The sequence below is a fragment of the Molothrus aeneus genome, chromosome 1 (genome assembly GCF_037042795.1).
Source record: "Molothrus aeneus isolate 106 chromosome 1, BPBGC_Maene_1.0, whole genome shotgun sequence".
NCBI lineage: Eukaryota > Metazoa > Chordata > Aves > Passeriformes > Icteridae > Molothrus > Molothrus aeneus.
In genome coordinates, this window is record NC_089646.1 from 29,004,015 (window position 1) to 29,022,561 (window position 18,547).

Sequence of the window (18,547 nt, forward strand, 5' to 3'; positions counted from 1 at the left end):
CACTTCATTTGAGAAAGAAGTGCAGTGGAACCAATAAAACTCTCACCTTCTGAAGACAAAAATAGCAGAGACTGAAAAAATTTTTTCACAATGCTGATGGGTATAAAACAGAAATAATCACCTTGGACATGGACCCACTATCTTTATCTCATCAGACAGCTTCAGCCACACTCTTTTACCTCGGCAAATCATACACTGTTGCATTCATGCTACAAACTTTACATTTTTTCTCTCTAATAAAGCCACTGACATTTAATTCACTGTTTATAAACTATGAATCACAATAACAAAAGGATTTGTATCAGCATCCAAGTAAATCAGAAATTAGTTACACTAATATACACTATATGAATGTATTTTTTATCTGCAAGCATAACAAATACGTTAATCACTAAATCAACTGACTTTAACAATGTGAAATTGTTTTGTTAAATTGTGCATTAATGAAATGTGTCTTAGCTATCTCACTGAATCATACACACAAAAAAACAGCTAAGTGAAAATGGAAAGTAAACCAAAATTATAATCCCATCTAAATTAAGGTTTATGGATGGCCATGTAAATATCTTTACACTACATTAATTTTTTCTTCATTTACCTTGTCTGTGGATTTTACGTTTATATTGCAAAAAGTCTTCCCTGAGTTTAGAGGCACCTTAGATTTTTTAACTGTTGCCTGAGTGGCATTGGTTCTCCAAGATGCCAGCAGTAAGTAAATCCCTAATGTTATGTTTTTTTGTTTTTTGTTTTTTAACTGAATGGGTTCAGAATTATACCAGTGTAGAGAACTGGTAAAATAAGCAAGTTTGTACTTCCTTCTTTCTGAAGACCCTTTCTCAAAGATGTTCAAACTTTTCAATATTTTGTAAAGATGGTCTGACTATCATTTAAGCCAATATCGTCCAACACATGTTCCAAACTGCTAGAAAAGACAAGAGATACTAATGTAACACAAGACTCGCCCATTTATTACATTTGACATCCCGAGTTCCAGCAACCAGCGTGGCTCTGTAAAGGACAAAAGACAGAGTGTGGTTGTTCTAAAGGTTGTTTTACAGCCAGGTTTCTTCAGCTGACAGTGCTTTATCCTCTGTTCTAACATGCTTTGCAACCTGTATTCCCCCAGGGAAGCAGCACTATTCATACAACCAGAGTTTGGATGCTGCATATCCAAAAGCTTTCAAATGATAATGGAAGTTCGTCAGAAGCTGGCAAATTACTTGAATACACATCAGAAATGTTTAGAACGGCCAAAAATGCAGGTGTAAAATCACATGCTGTATGTAAAGAATGTATAAAACCAATCCTGCCTAAGGGAGATCTTTGTGTAGGGCCCTGTGATTAGGTTCTTGCCTAAAACCTCGAAATCTGGGATTGTAATTATAAATATAATTATATATATTATACTGCATAGCTGAAAAACGTTCTAGAAGACCTAACATAATTGGTGTAGATTATCATATTAGAAATGAGCTCTAAAATGGTATAGTAATTACTGGATATTTATTTTTGCAAATGTATATCAAGTAAATAAGAGAACTAAGCTAGTGTACAGCAGACCTAGGAGTAGTTTGGATCATCCATAAAGCCATTTCTCTATTCTGCAATTGTAGACTATTTTTCTTTTTCCTCATGGAACTTTACCCTTCTGAAATAGGGAAATGCTGCAGCAAGTAAGTACCCTTCCTTTAATTACCAACACTTCCCCCCAGCCCCAGCCACTTTTCAAATGTATTGCACACTGTTTTGGTAAGCAAAAAGACAAAAAAAAGAAGGAAAGCAGAGAACAATAATCTTCCACCTCAACATGTACCATGCTTGATCTTACTTTTAAATTTCACTGTCATTATCAGAATTTCTCAGATGAAAAGTTCAGAGAATTTTGGGATGGTTTGAAAATAATTTATTTATGCTAATGAATTTACAAAAATTAATTAAACAGTTCAGATCAATAACATCAGAGTCATATATAAACCATAATGGTGGATGTGGTTTTCTTAAGCATGCAGGCTAATTGCTTAATTTTCAACAGTTGCTTGCATTCCAGAAGCTCCAGCTGAATTTAAATTAATTTGAGAAAGAAGGATTTAGCATTTTCCATGATGTTTCAAAAGTGAGGGGATGAGAGGATGTACCAAACTTACAACAATTAGCATGGCAACATTAATTAATTAATTAATTAATTCCACTGCACAAGAGACTATCAGGGCATAGTAAGATTATGATCACAAGTTTAGGGATTTCAGGAAAATTTTCAACATAACAGAGATAAAATAGGACATAGTTGAATCAGAAAAACATTAAAGAACTTTCAAATAATTTGGCCTAAATCTTCTGAGAGAGTCTAAAAGAAAAAAAATCTGTGCAGTTTTAGCTTTGATTCTAATAAAATCCTTGCCTGCAGGTCACAGAAAAATAAAGGGGTTTATACTAATCATATAAAATGGAATTTCTATTTTTATATAGCAAACTTATTCTCCAAGTTTCTTGGAGGTCCTTTTCTTTTACAAAAAGAAACTTCACAAAATAGGACTTCTGTATTACTGGGTAATAAAATTTCATTTGGTAATGAAAAATTTTGGTATAACTCCAGAGAAGTGCACATTCAAAACCACCTGATTTTTAGCTAATTTAAACAATACAATTCATATAAAATTAATTTTATTATATTTTTAGAAGTAGTTAGTTCCTACTTATAGATTTTATCAATATTTTCAAACACCTGAATATAAGGAAAAAACCCTAAAAATTAAATATTCACCTCAGAGAACAGAAAAGGAGAAGGAATGTAAGACATGGGCAACACTGCATAAATTTAAGTTTAATAATTATTTTTAGCAATCTGTAAATTTTTTTTTTTAAATCTGTAAACCATTAAACAATTATCATCTTTTCTGAATGCAAACATGGAACTGGACTCACTATGACTCAATGCATAGAGAAATTAAAAATGTGCATCTTTTCCTACACCATAAATTGTTGCTGAAAATCAGTAACATTTCATTAACCAGCCACAAAATTTCAAAATTAATCCTAGTCCTAAACTTCCAAAAAGCATTTAATCCATAAGTATTGCATTTTGTTTGTTTTTTTTTTCCTAAGCTCCTTCCAAATATATAAAGAAGAAACAGACCAAAGTTTATAATGAGGTCTAAGTCACTGACTGGCCACAGGAAAGAAGGTTCTCACTAGATATGTTCACAGAAAAATAAAATCATCCTCAAAAAACCAAAATATGTGCTATGCCCCAAGTACAACTGAGACCATCACTTCCTTCTGAAAGCAGAGAAAAAGTGACAGATTTTTTCCTCTTGTAGGGAAAAAAAATAATCTCCTGGTAAAGACAACTTGCCAGTGGGAATCAGCTTGGCCGATTTCCCATTTGCCTGAGGAAACTCAAAGCCGTGTCTCAAAAGAGCATCCAAATATCAGAAAAGAGCTGAAAAAACACTGAAGGAAAAAATAAGGTTTCTGTACATCTACAAAATTATTAAATATTTATTTGTAAAAATGTGACTGAACAAATTACTGATAAACTCCTATGAATGAGGTGATCCCAACATTTACTCACAGAGATGTATCAAAAAAGAGGCCAAAATGTTTCAGCTGTTAAGGCAGTACTTCTGGACATATGGAAAAATTTAAGATGTTTAGATAGATTTTAGAGAAAATAGATGATACAAGATTTTATTTATTTTCTTTTTTAAATTGCCATACCAGAGTTGGATGCTATCTTTACTCAGAGAGGAAATAATCCATTCAAGAGCTACACCTATGCTAGAAGAAACAGAACAAATATATGTATTGCATATACATAAATAAATATTCATCCATACACACCATCACATACTAATGCTAAATGAAGCAGCAAACAGCAATTATAGATTGCTCAGTGAGGCACCTCAGTGCCTCTGGGACTGTAACATGTAATCTCACATCCTGCTTGTATTTTACTATTAAATTTTTGGATGTATGCATTAGTCCAAAACATCTAACAGTTGTGGGGTTTTTAATGTAAATTCCATGAAAAGATTACCCACAAAAAATTCCATCAGTGCAAAAAACTCACTATTACTTTCTTACGATTAAAAACAGAAGAAGCAGTTTTCATGACAGTGAAACAAAGCCAATTAATCTGTCTTTATTTCCACATCCTGTGAGAACATTCCTGCCATGATGTCTGACTAAGCAAATAAAGAGAGATTTGCCCAGATCTGGAACTTCAACTGAATTTTTCTTGGTAAAGAACCCATACCAAATCAGTGTGTTGTGGTGGAAATTTTTCTGAAGATTAAGGCTTATGGCATCCTTCACTGTAGAAGGAAGTTACGAACAATCAGGATTTGCTCTGCCAACTCCAATTACTTTGGAGAAAATTCTTTCATTCAAATAGCCCTTTGAGACCAGGACGAAACAGAAATTATTAGAAGAATTAGAAATTATTAGAAGAATTATCCTCATAATACTATTCTTAGAATAATATAATACAATGAAAGTTTATCACCAAATTCTGTTATGCCTTAAACATTTTTTTAAATATGAATAAATAAAGTTTAAGCAACACTAGCTATACGGATAAAAAGTGGCAACTGTAAAAGGTAATACCATATAGCACCTATTTTTTCTTAAAATAGAAGTCTGTAAAGAGAGAGACAATGCCATTTATGTACAGACTGAGTATCTGAGGAGTGACATCTGGGCCAAGCAAGCAGAGGTGGAAATTATCGGTCTTTCTCCCAGACTTGTTTACAACTCTATCTCTATTGCATCTTGGCTAATCAAGGAGGCATCACTCGGTAACTGTGTATGAGGTAGGGGAAAGGCTGGAAATGAGGTGCAGACCCAGATTTGGAATCAGAAATTTCAACCACATCTGTAGGCAATCTACTCGGAGCAGCTGCCTGACACTCTTAAGGAAAATGATGATGGAGAAGACAAAAGGAGGTTTTTTTGAGCTATAAAAAAATAATCTGCATTCAGTGGAAGAACTGAGGTAAGATCTAAAAGTACATCCTCAGAACACTGTAGTTCCTTCTACCCCAGCAGATAAAAGTTCCCAGCAAACTATTTAACAGCTCACCAAGCATTCTGATATATTTACCTGTTTGTCTATAAAAATACATTTAAAAGCCAGTTACTTAGAAAATTCTTTAGCTTGGCTTTTTGTTGTCCTTCTGTAACTCAGAAAAACTCTCCTATGAAGACAGGCTGAGAGTTGGGGTTGTTCAGGAGAACAGAAGGCTCTGGGGAGACCTTATAGCCCCTTTCAGTCCCTAAAGGGGGCTGATGAGAAAGCTGTTGAGGGACTTCTGTAAGGGCAGGTAGAGATAGGACAAGGTGTAATGGCTTTAAACTGAACAAGGGTAGTTTTAGGATAGGTATTAGGAAGTTCTTTCTAGTGAGGATGGTGAACTGGAACAGGTTGCCCACAGAAGATGTGGATGCCCCATCCCTGGCAGTTTTCAAGGGAAACTGAGCTCTGAGCAACCTGGTCTAATAGAAGGTGTCTGTGCCCATGGCAGGGGTCTTGAAATTAGATGATCTTCCTGCCCAAACTATTAGCTGATACTGTTTTCCCCTAAATCTGAACACTGGTTTATCCTTCTTAAGATACCCCACAAAATCACATGAAAGAACGTCAAGCACACATAAAAAGACACATTTGAACAAATGGCAATAATTGAACTAGAAAAAAACTAGAAAAAAAGATTACTAAAGAACCTTATTTTTAAAGAAGTGGAAGTCACAAAGAAACTAAAGACCTGGCAACTGATTAAATACAGTTTTCAGGAAAAAATACATATTTCAAGAGAGTTTCCAGGATGACACTGATTACTTTGACTAAAGAATTCACATCTATGAAGAAACAAAACCATTAAAAATAGTTTGAGGTTTTTAGGCACACTGAAAATCTCATTTTATTCATAGATTAAAAATTAGTCTGGAATTTTAGACTTCTATTACTGCACAAAATACTACAAACCTGACATTAAAGCAACCACTATTTTCCATAATATCATGACCATATGTGGATTTCTTTGCAATGTAGCCAATATATCTCATAGATATGTGATAAGATTCTTTTTACCTTACTAACATCATTAAAGATTCTATGTATCTTACTTCTCTGTCTACTCCACACCAATGGCATAAAGCAAAGCTCTTGCTTCCCACACTTCAATTTCTTTTGAATCCCAGATAAGCAGAATATGAGGGACTCCAAGGAAAAACAAATGTGCATCAGTCTATCTTAAAATGCTTTAAAACACCTCCAATTACTATGATAAGAGTTCTGTTTCTTCTCAAGCACTCCCTGATAAGTACATTACACTAATTTAGTGCTACTTCATAGAGGGTGAGTCTCAGTGTCAGGAAGAACAGGAATTGAAGGCCTGGTTTCCAAACAGCAGTTATAATTTTGCTTGGCAAAATAGCAAAAAAAATCAGGTTTCTTCTAGCTTTGTATCACACATATATAGACCAACACCCAGCTAATGCCACAGGTCTTTATCTCCTGATTATGGCTACAACATGCTGTGGAGGTGCCTTAAAATGCCTGATTCTGTCCCAAGCAGCAGAATGCCTCCTAACACACTGAGCAACAGAGAGGAAGAGGCTGAACTCCATCTACAAACACTGTTTGTATTTGATTTTGTCCTTATTCCTAGAGCAGTTAAGCTGCTCAATTTTGTAATTTGCTTTTCTGCTTTACTGATAGTTAACACAGATATGTAAGATTAAGAAAGATCCAAGTATTTATATTGAAGATTTATGCATTTATATGTATGTTCTGTGCCAACACACAGAACTCTACACGGTATAGACATCAAACGTCAGTATATGCCAATATGGAGAACACAGAAAACACGGTTTCTCAGTGAAAAACAAGATATATACAAGGAAAATTTTGCATCCTTTTACATAGAAGTTTTTTAACTTTGCTATGTAGTATTTTAACTCCTACCACATTAACACATTTGAAGTGAACCAATAATTTATTAAGAAAATGGAAGCTTTTGACTCAAGATCTATCCTAAACACTGCAATAGAAGAGGTCTAACTGTCTCCTATATTTTCCTAGCTAGCATAAATACAAAAACCAGTTCTTCTGGATGATATGTTGAAGGAAGGGGGAGAAGCTGTATCACTACTTTCTTTCTTTCTCCTCACAAGACACCAAAAAATTAATAGTCTCTTGACAAAAGAGTTGCCATTGTGGATGGAGCAGGGCAGGGAGGGGTAGAATAATATTCCTTTTATTCCTCCCCACCACACTGGCCACATAAATGGGAACAAGACATGATCTAGTGTTTGAAATTAATCTCCACCCAAAAATTCTTTTAAAATACCACATTCTTTTTGGTCTTCTATTCTTTTAGATTTGTACAAAATATTTCAGCATAAGCCACTATTTTCAGCATCCTGAAAAACAGAATGTAAGAGAGAAAAGAAAAAAAAGAGAAATCATTGATTTCAAGAGACTTCCATGACATATGGTTTTCATTTATTAAAAACAACATTTCACACATAACAGAAAAAGAATCATGTTGAAATGTAGTTTTCAATTGATTACTTTTAAAACTCTGTTGTCTGATTTCCAAATGGTGCCAAAAATATAATCAGCTTTCATCTACTGACAGTAATTGCTCTGGGTTATTTTTTGGGACTGGGCAAGTTCCTTTAACTGATTATTTCTTTTTAAACTACTTATATTGACCCAATATGTGAAAAATGAACTGTTGACTAAGAGGAGATATTACAGGGCCTTGATTCACACATTGTGCTTTGACAACACTGGGAAACACTGATGTGAGTGCATTAGTGACAATGATGTGATTAGCTGTGAATACCAGTGCTAAAGCATTCCCACAAAAGTCAGAGTCTTGAAGATTCATTGATTATCACATGTCAAAACCTGACATTGCCAAAAGATGTGGAAAAAAAGTGGAGAGACTATATACAGAGGATTAACAAGCTAAAACCCATGAGTCACATGAGAATGAATACGTTCTTGGTGTTGAAAATGTATTTTAAATATTCATTCAAATTAAATTTCCAATTTCTCATGAAGACTTGCTTTGGGCATCAGGGTAAAATTCAGTTTAAATTCAAAGCCCTTATCTTTTTCTGATCTAAGCATTCAATTTAATACAGTTTTTACATAATTCATTTTGAAAATTCTGCTAATCAAATAAAACTATTTCTTAGCTATATCAGCATTCAAATTCATATGTACATGTATGAATGCTTGAAAAAAAATATAAAAACCCACATGCTCTCACAGCCTGCTCCTACCAAATACTCCATATGGACAAATAATATTTGGATATTATCAATACACAGACATAATCTACTGCCAAAATTTTTCCCCAGCTCTTCAGAGAAATAAGCTTAACAAAACATCTAAAATGGAAATGGGAAAACTCCATTTTTATGCAATAATTAGATTTTTAAGCTTAACAGTCTCACGTTATTAAAATAAATTGATACTAATTACCAAAATAAGTCTTAAATGTATTCACCAGCTACTGCAGTCTCATCTCAATCTTACATGCAGGTAAAAGAAAATCCAAACACTTTTTTATCAGCAGCTTTTCCTTAATACATAAGGAAATACATATTTGCATAAGTTTGTATATCCTTAAGTACTACATACATAAGTACTTGTATTTAATACCTAACTCTTACTGAATATGCTACATTTACTATACAAAGGTGAGATTTTTTTTTTCAAGAAGAGTGATGAATCACATACTTTTAGAAGGCTCTTGTAGAAGATTATCATTCAAAAACTACCTGAAATTTTTACATATAAACAAAGTTACAAGCAGAAAGTTTGCATCCTATCCTAGAAGAACTGGTCAGGAAAAATGGGGTAGGTAGCATAGTTGAGACAAATAAAATAGCAACATTAGGGAATCCCTGAAAAACGTCAGTTATAACAAAAAAGTTCTGGTTGAAACAAACACTTTATCTGCATGTGCAGATTGTGTAAAAACCTATTCATGAACAACCATGTCTGAATTGGAATTTTCATAAGGTACTTTGGATTAAGAAAAATCATTTTTCTCTGCATGTTCTATGGCGGTGGTATTCTCATATATTTTACCTGTAATGACCCTGTCTGTACATTGCAAGTTTTTGTGGACATTATTTCAGCTGCATTTTTAAAAAATACTTGCTACAACACTTTTAGTAAGAAAAGTAATATGTGACAATGTCATGTTACCTGTCATTGCTCATTCCTCCCTCTTTAAAGTTTTAAAGATACAAATTAATAAACTTTCACTCAATGAATGAACACAAAATCTCTGTTTGCTGAGATTTAACACAATCTGAGCCTAACTGGCACCTTCACTGGGAATAATAACATACACCAACAGAAAAAGGTTTAAAATGTCCTGTTCCATTTGTCAACAAGTTACATCCATTTTATTCAGTAAATGTACAGACTTTAGTAAAAGTGGAACTATACTTATTGACCTAAGTTTGACTTTCTCCTCACCAGTATTTAAAAGTATAGCTTAGAAAGAATTAAAAGGACATGAGGAGTGGCATCTGCTCAATTATACATGTATACATTTGTATCTATCAGTATCTCTACTGCAAAGAAAACTTCAAGACGTTTCCATTTGTCGATGAATTCCTGCAATAAATTATGACTGAAAGCATTTTTGCTATATTTTGTCTTTCTTTGCAGTTTCATAAACATTATCTAGCTGCCACAATGCAGGTCAATAAAGCTCAAGTCATCACAATAAAAAAAACCCAAAACAACATATTGTTCTTCATAATGAAAACAAACAAATAACACCCCCCCCCATCGTAATTAAATAGGCTGTCTAAAGCTGTTTGTCTTTTTTAACATGTGATATGTAAATGAAAGTTATAATAGGCTGATTAAGTTTAAACAAAAGCTACTGTACAACACAATAATTTAAAGGAAATAAAGGATAAAACTAAGTTCTTAAAGCAGAGAAGTGTATCAAAAGGAAAGAATGCCAAAGGAGGAGATTATCACTGGTAGCACAGACTGACTAAAGGAGATAGAGAGAGACCAGTAAAGATAATTTAAATTGTTCAAAACTGAACAGCAGAAATTGACTATCTGAAATATTTTACACCTCAATGCCCTCAACACGCTCCACAGAAAGCAGGCTCCCAGCCAGACTGCCAGCATCTCTGCCTGGCAGGCTTCCCAACTCTCTAGGTATCCAGAAAGCTTTCCCTAGAAATTTTGCCCATGGAGCCAGAAAAACAGAGTATCCAGTGTCTGAAACCTAGAGGTTTCTGCTGGTGATGCACACAAGATGTTACATTCTTTTCTTCTGCAGCTAGAGAAAGATACAACTTCAGCTTCTTACATGTGAGGGACAGGCTTCTCCTACATTATATATGCTATAATTCTGCACATCCTACTAACCTTCTGTAAATTAGTTCCAATTTGAGTCACTTCATCCCATCATTTGGACAAAAGTAGGAAGATCTGACTTCTGCAGTACCTTTTTTATAGAAAATTAAATCTTCCTATTTGTAGTGGAAATACTTCACTTAATACATTATAATATGGCAAGATCTTTACAGGAATTTAATATCTTCTGTCACATCAAAGAACATAGCTGAGGCAAAGAACACAAAATATCCTTCCAAACCATATTACTGTGTGCTTGAAATTTTAACTACTTTTCCACTAATGTCAATGGGCCTAAGACACTACCTCATCTTACAAGTTTTGTCTTCTTTCCAGACTGCCATGGCCACAGCAACACTATTACAACATCCCAGTAACATCCTTCTCCTCTTCATGACTAAACCACAATACTTTGCATTCATCTTGTGATCAGCTACATACATGTCAATTTATCTGACAATGCCAGCTGGACCAGGGTACACCACACTCTACCCTGTACATGTGCATCTCATTCCATTTATTATAGCCCATTACCTCATCAAGCATTTCCAGTGTGATATTAACTCCCAAATTTCATTTAGTTTGTTGATTCTATTATTATTCACCTACTCACTTTACAAAGTAATTAGCTAAATACTGATGAGATTACACTCAACATTGGTCACAGACACGCTGCTTTAATGCTGAAACCTTCTCTTTCAGGACCCTCTGAAGTCACTCAGTTAGCTTATTAAAAAAAAATAAAAAAGTAAAGTCAGTCATCTGAAGAAAGCCCTGTTGCCAATGGAGAGTTCTGCTCTTAACACATCTCCAGAAGTTCAATTGGCCTCTGACCCCTGAAAGTTAGGGGTTCCTACAAAACTACCCCTTTCTCTCTCTTGACTTTCTCATTGCTCTCATGTTCTGGCTGCCTCTTCCGAGAACAGCAGAGGTGAAGCTTTTTAACACCTCTGTGTTACCAAGAAAGGATAACTAGGTCACTTAAAATAAAATAGTCCATTTGATTAGTCCTTCTTCCTTTCCTTCTTTTTTCCATTCTACCTTTATGCCTTTATGTCATTTCAGAATAATACAGACCATTATGAGATTTCACAGTAAAGAGAAATTTCCGTGACAAGTATGGAATAAGTCAATTACTTGCTCTTAACTTATTTCTCATATTAAACTCAATTAATGTTAGTAAAATTATGTACTGTGAATGACAAAAATGAAATTCACTCTGAAAAATTCTGCCAGCAGAAAAGGAATGCATTCTGGTTTCAGATTTAAATATTACTCTATCATCTGCAAAAATAGCCACATGCAGTATTTATTAATAAGTACATCTCAATGGAAGCCTACAAAATAAAATATACTGCAACTATGCATAAAGAAAGGAAAAAATCAAATTAGCATTACTTACTTGATTAAGTATATCTTGTTTCTGTAACACATGCAAGGAAAGAAAGAACATACATACATTAGTGCAGTGTCATAACACCCAAGCTCTGTTTTTATAATAGAAATATTTTTAGTGAAAGGTTAGTGATTTAGATGAGCAGGTTTAAGACATTAGATGGACTATCCCATTTTCTTGTGTTAGCTCGTAAGTCAAGAAAATGCTTCTAAGTCAGCTCTCTAGTCTTTATTAGACAGTGCAAGCAATTTATTTCTAAACATGCAATGACAACCAAGATAGAGAAATAAATATAATGTTAGTATTTCTTCCACGTGTACTTTAATAAAAGCATTAAATTTTTTTAACAAGAAGAGCTGTAAATGAAACTGAATTCAGTTATCAGAACCGAATATTCTAAAATCCAAGCAGAAAAATCATGGAGATGATCCTCAGTGCCACTACATGATGCATACAGGAGCACCAGGGGATCAGGCCAGGCCAGCAGGAGTTTCATGAAGGCAGATCCCGCTTGACTCCTGGGTCCTTGACACCTAAACCCCTTCTATGACAAGGTGACCTGCTTAGTAGATGAGGACATTGTCTACCTGGACTTCTGTAGAATCGTTATCATCAAGGTTGGAAAAGACCTCTGAGGTTTTTAGTATGTCCTTTAACACTGGATTCTCCTGGAGAAACTGTCTGCTCATGGCTTAGACAGGTGCACCTTCGCTGGGTAATAAACTGGCCAGGTGGCTGGGCCTAGGGAGTGGTGCTCAGTGGAGTTATATCCAGCCAGAAGCTGTGTTTCCCAGCACTCACCAAGTCCTGTAATATATCTTTATCAATAATCTGGACAAATACAGACTTGCACCTTAGTCAGTCTGAAGATGATGCCCTGTTGGGCAAGAGCTTTGATTTCCTACTGAGGCTAGGAAGGCTCTGCATAGAGATCAGGACAGGCTGGATCAATGGGCTAAGCCAGGGACATGAGGTTCAACAAGGCCGAGCACCGGTGCTGCACTTGGGTCACAGCGAGCCCGGGCAGCTCCACAGGATGGGGGAAAATTGTCTGGAAAGCTGTCCAGCAGAAAAGCAGCTGGGGATGCTGCTTGACAGCCTGTTGAACATGGGCTAGTGTGTGCCCAGGTGGCCAAGAAAGTCAATGGACTCCTCAAAATCAGGATGCACTCAAAAAGGATGACAACACTAGGTCTACAAGCACACAATGCTGCGTACTTACTGCCCATTTAGACACTGTCTTTAGCTCTGTCTGCTTTCCTAATTCTTGTAAACCTATTCAATGCTCTCCTCAAAGTGAAATGGATGAAATTAATATAAACAGATCTCGAATGATGAAAAGAACATTTATCAATCACAGCTTCCCAAGAGGCTGGTCTTAGACAATGTGTCTTATACCATGTATAAAATCTGTTCTTAATTGTATCTTTGATATTGACTTAGAGAAGAACATGAAAGGGCAGCTGTTCAGTAGTAGAAATTTTAGGCATTTCCCTTACACTGAAAGCAGAGAGTAAAAGTTCCATAAATAAACTCCCTATAGTAGATAAACTTCTGATAATTATACACACCACTTCCCATAAATCCTAAAATCTACTCACTCAATAAGTGATACATCAACAAGATATAAAATAATGTAAAATAAACCAGATTACTTCAGGTATCAAGTTTTGAATACCAATTCTTTTGCTATTTGCATTCCATTAGATCAGCCTGTGACAAAACACTGCACTGTAGGACCAATGCAGTGAAAAAAATTCCTGAACCCTTTAAATATGTAAGTAAATATATAAGTATATATTTAATTAAATATATCCCTCTGATGAATTTGTCATAGGTCTAGGACCCATGTTTATTGGTAAAAAACTGACATCATCTTTTGGTAGAACAAGACTTAAACCATTTGGAGTATTTATAAGATAATTATCTAGTAAAGAGAGACGTAAAAAGAAAATATGATGGTATCCTCTACAAAACAAAACAACAAGGCAGAACTGCTGGAAACAAATAGCTGCACTAAGACTGATGCCAGCTGGATCAGTTAATTTTTGTCATCTCATTTACATATAATAGTTAATTACTTATAACCAATCCACAGAGTCCTCATCCAACCTCATAAAATCAACTTGCAGATCATTCCACACAGCAGGCTGAATGCATGCCAAAAATGTAGACACACCTGTGCAAAGGCAGTTTGCTTGTCAGAATAGAATATTCACCCAGTGCCAGAGGAAATTTCAGCCTCTTTGCTTTCAGTTCAGCTATGGCATGAACCTTGAGCTAACAGACCTTCTTAGATCCAAAGCAGCTTTGTTGCTAGCTATGTTTTCTTTATGTTGCACTCCTTGAAGTCTAAGTGCTAAGCAGCAAAGTACAGAAATTTCCAGGGTTAGCCTGGGTCCAGTACTGACCCAGGAGTTAGTGAATAGCTTGATTCCTGCTGAAGACATTGAAGTCATCACAGGATGCCTGTCTTGAATTCCTTCTTCCCCTACCCTCCTCCTGTCCTGCTCCCTGCCCTGGGTACTCTGCTGCTCTGGATGTTTCAGTACACTGGCAGAATTTTTGCAAATGAAGAGCTGTGAAATGAAGAACAGGGAGACACCATGCAGAGTCACAGACTCATCTCAAGACCAACTGTGCTTATTAATTCCAGCTTTGTACAGATTTTGCCAATTCACCTGGCTTCAGTCAGAGCAGTTTTCCTGGGCACCCATCTTGCCATGACTCAACTTCCATGTAGCCCCAAATGGGAAGAATGGCTTTGTTAAAAGAGACTAATCACACCACTTTAGGTAATCATGTTTATATACAATTGACAATTTGAAAATATGTTACCTGTATGCCAATGTATTATTTAAATACACATAGCATGCATAGTTATATTTTACTTTAACAGGTTATTCTTCACAAAACTGAGCATGTATAATGACTGAAAATATGTGAAGAATTAGAAGAAAAAACATATAATAGATTAAGACCATTTTACCAGGTCACATTTTTCCTAAAACAAAGAAGAACAAAACCAAAAGTATGTCTATATTCTAAGAAAAAGAAGGTAAAGGAGGTCCTACAGCCTGTGGATGATCACAGCTTTCCCATCCATTTATATTCTATTAATGTACTTAAGTGGAATCCTGGAAATCTAAGATGATCACTTACAGGATCAACTCACACTATTTTACTGAATTACTAATTTTTTTTCCCTCAGAAACTGACTAAAATGACTAGCATTATGCCCAGCCAAGCTCAAAGCATCAAATGATTTTTCAATACTTAATAAGCTATAACTCATTAGTTGACAATAACTGTATTACTGCAAATATATTTTCAATAATTTTTTGCATTTTACATCCTGAAATGTAAGATCTAGTAATTTTCATAATGGTTAGCACATATTTCTATCCTGAACTTCATATAATGTGAGCACAGTCAGAAACATTACTAATAGAAACATTACTGAAACAGGTTTTTTATTTAGCTACATTCTGAATCACACTATTAGGATGTGCTAAGCAAATGCATATTTCAATTGAGGATAAGAAAAGAAAACAATCTGCCTTTTTCTTCCAGCCAAATCAGAATACCTTGTCTAGTGGTGAATCTGTAGTGACAATATGCACACATGGCTTTTTTTTCAGCTGAATTCTTTGTTTCATAACATCAGAAAATCCCACAAACAGAAGCAACACAAGGAAACAGAATTTATAAAGCAATCTTAATGGACTTTACTTATATAATTTTTCAAACTATGCTTAACATTTCCCATCTTCAGACACTTGGAAATCCTATTAATCTTATCATAAGGTTGTGGAGGTGTTTTGGGTGTTTGTTTTTTATTTGGAGGGGTGGGGGGGAGAAGGGAAACAGAATCTATGTGCTGATTTTGGCTGGCATAGAGTTAATTTCCTTCACAATAGCTTGCATGGAGCTGTGTTTTGGATTTGTGTTGAGACCAGTGTTGATAACAGAAGGATGTTTTAGTTATTTACACAGCGTCATGGCCTTTTCTCACCAGCCCTCCAGCAAGGCAGCTGAAGGTACATAGGAATTTCGGAAGGGGCACAGCTGGGATAACTGACCCCAACTGACTACAGGGATATTCCAGATCATATGGCATCCTGTTTCTTTGCTTCCCAAACACTTTCAAATACTCCAAACACCTGATTTATAAATAATCTTCTATTTAAAATGCTAAGAATGACGCTATATATAATGCTATATAATTTACAAACTGTCCCCATTATTTCTGATCATTAAGAAACAAGAGAAATTACCCCTTCAGGATTATATTTTGCTAACACGCCACTGCCATGGAATTCTTCTAAGACATCCTTAATTTTCTTGGTGGAATCTGGATAAAAAAAATAAAGAGAGAGAAATTGAAAATAAAGAACACTGATTTACATAATATGAACTGTAATTAAAAAAACAACCATCAAAACTGCTAATAGCTTTTCACAATGCACATTAGTAATTTTCTGTAGCTGTACGAGAGCTGTGGGCACAAAGAAAATGAGAACATATTTTACCTTCTTAACAACTATTGTAAAAACCAGCAAGTAAACATAAAGTGCTCAGGAAAAAACACTGTTTGATCTAATCCTTAACTGTTAAATAGCATATTTCTGAAGGAGTTTTTTCAGGACTATTTCATGTCACTTTTCTTGTCCTCAAGTCAACCACAAAACATCGTAATTTCCACCAGCACTACAAAATCTCCTTTGGCAGAGCTGCCAGTGAGTACAGGAGCTGGACAATATCAAGATAAATGGGAACCTTCCAGAAAAAAACTCTTCAGTGTTCACATCACAGAATACAAATGTTGTTCTCAAAACCTCAATTTTTGCAGAACTCTCAGGTATTCTAAAAACTATAAGCTTCAGTAACTTTTGTTAAACAGAACTGTGTAAAGTTAAACAGAACTGTGTAGTTCGGAATCAGGTAGATGATTTTTTCCAATTTTTTTAACTATGTGCAGAATAACAAAGCAATTACTTCAGTAAGCTGCCATTACACTAAACCCTTGAATTCAGATTCACTTAGAACTCATCATGCACACAACCATTTTTTCCTTATTAAACATCTCAGCAATACAAGAAAAATAACTGTAACTCATTTGTTTCTTTAAAATGCAGTAGTACAATGGCCAAATGTGCATAATGGCCACAAGACCATGAACTAGTAATGAGTACCAAAGCAGTGAATAAGAGAAAAGGTGAACTTTGCATCTGCAATTTTATTTCTACAACAAAACCTGGAAGTAAAGTAGAGAAGCAAAGAGTACACCAAGAACAGAACTCTCTAGAGCAATTATTCAGGCACTTAATACTACAAACATTAGGACCTAATATGGCTTCTCTTAATTAAATCAACAAAATTGTAATAGTTCTTAGACATTAAAGAAATTCAGCATCTTAAACGTGACTCTAAAACTTAAGTTTAGCAAATTATGTGACCTGTAAGGAGAAAATGTAGCAGCCAAGGATTTGAACAATAGTTATGTAATAGTTCTGTAACAGTTCATAGCAGTTATAAACAGGATACAACACTAAAATTCAGTTTTAAGAGGTGTTGGGAGGAGGTGTTTCTCTCCCACTCTCATACACAGTTCACACAGTAATAGGAATGGCTTTTCCCAACGTTTTTCATTTACCAAATTTTCCTAAACAAAAACATCTGAGACTATGTGTGGCCCCAGTAAAATAATTTATTTTCACTAAATGGATGTATTTCAATGTTACTGTCAACTATAGGGAACAGCGTTTAGCAGGTCTCATGAGCAGTCACTTACTTGATAAAATCATCTATAATCTTATTGCTGTGTCATTTGAATTGCAACAAAAAATCACAACTTTATGAAAAAAAACAATAAAATAAAAAAAATAAATATGTTAAGCAACAAATTTTTATTATTAGCTGTAAATTAGAAGTTGGTGGGTTAGACACTTACTGACCAGGACAAGGACACAAACTGATGACTGACAAAAATTTATTTTTATTTGGTTTCTATTATTTAATATGTTTTTCAGTATTCATATACATGGTTGTATATAAAAAAATCATTGCATCTTATGACAATCATGGCAGTAACTACAAAAGTAGCAGTGTGAGATGAGCAGATGTACGACAGAGGTGATTGAGCCTCATCCTAAAAAAGTATTTTTTCTGAACTTTGGAGTAAAGTTTAAACATAAACATCAAATAGAAAAACAGCAAGGTCTCCTCACATATCTTTTATTATCCAAATTAAAAAATGCATAAATAAAATAGAAATTGAGTGCTTTCTAGTGATTTTAAAACAGTGTCTTGAGGTTTTCTTTCAGCAATGATTATACTTTCATTCCCTATTTTGCCAGGTAGTCTATTCATGTTTAAATCGGTATTATACCTATGCAACTGTAATTAAAAGCAAAACCTATGTTATGTTACTTACTTGAATTAAATTAAATTCTTGCGTTCCATTTTTTTCACATTTTCTTAGTCAAGTATCAAGAAAGAAAATATGCTCTACCTCAACAACAAAACCATTCACCTTTTTCTTGCATGAGTTTAAAACAGAAACATCCAAAAAGCATTGCCTTCATGTTTGAAATTACTGTCAAGAAAATAAAGGTCTGCAGATGTAAATTCTGCTTTAGTTGACCAGCAAAACTTTTGAAAAGATTTCCACATTCAGGTCAGGAGCTGTAATTATTTTGAGTACTATAGCCAAGGCAGAATCATTTTTTACAATCTTT

General features: G+C 34.7%; 1 protein-coding gene across 6 annotated transcripts in view; it reads right to left on the bottom strand.

Annotated features, from left to right (window-relative positions):
- DGKB (diacylglycerol kinase beta) overlaps nucleotides 1-18,547 on the bottom strand; it is a 332,216-nt gene that overhangs the window by 253,882 nt on the left and 59,787 nt on the right. For 4 of the 6 annotated variants that reach the window (XM_066553994.1, XM_066554001.1, XM_066554017.1 and 1 more), the window contains exons 3-4: nucleotides 16,085-16,161; nucleotides 11,814-11,834 (exon numbers count right to left, since the gene is read on the bottom strand). In XM_066553994.1, the coding sequence (XP_066410091.1) occupies nucleotides 11,814-11,834; nucleotides 16,085-16,161 (98 nt within the window). The remainder of the gene's footprint in view (nucleotides 1-11,813; nucleotides 11,835-16,084; nucleotides 16,162-18,547) is intronic. The other 2 variants (XM_066554026.1, XM_066554009.1) reach the window with 1 other exon arrangement.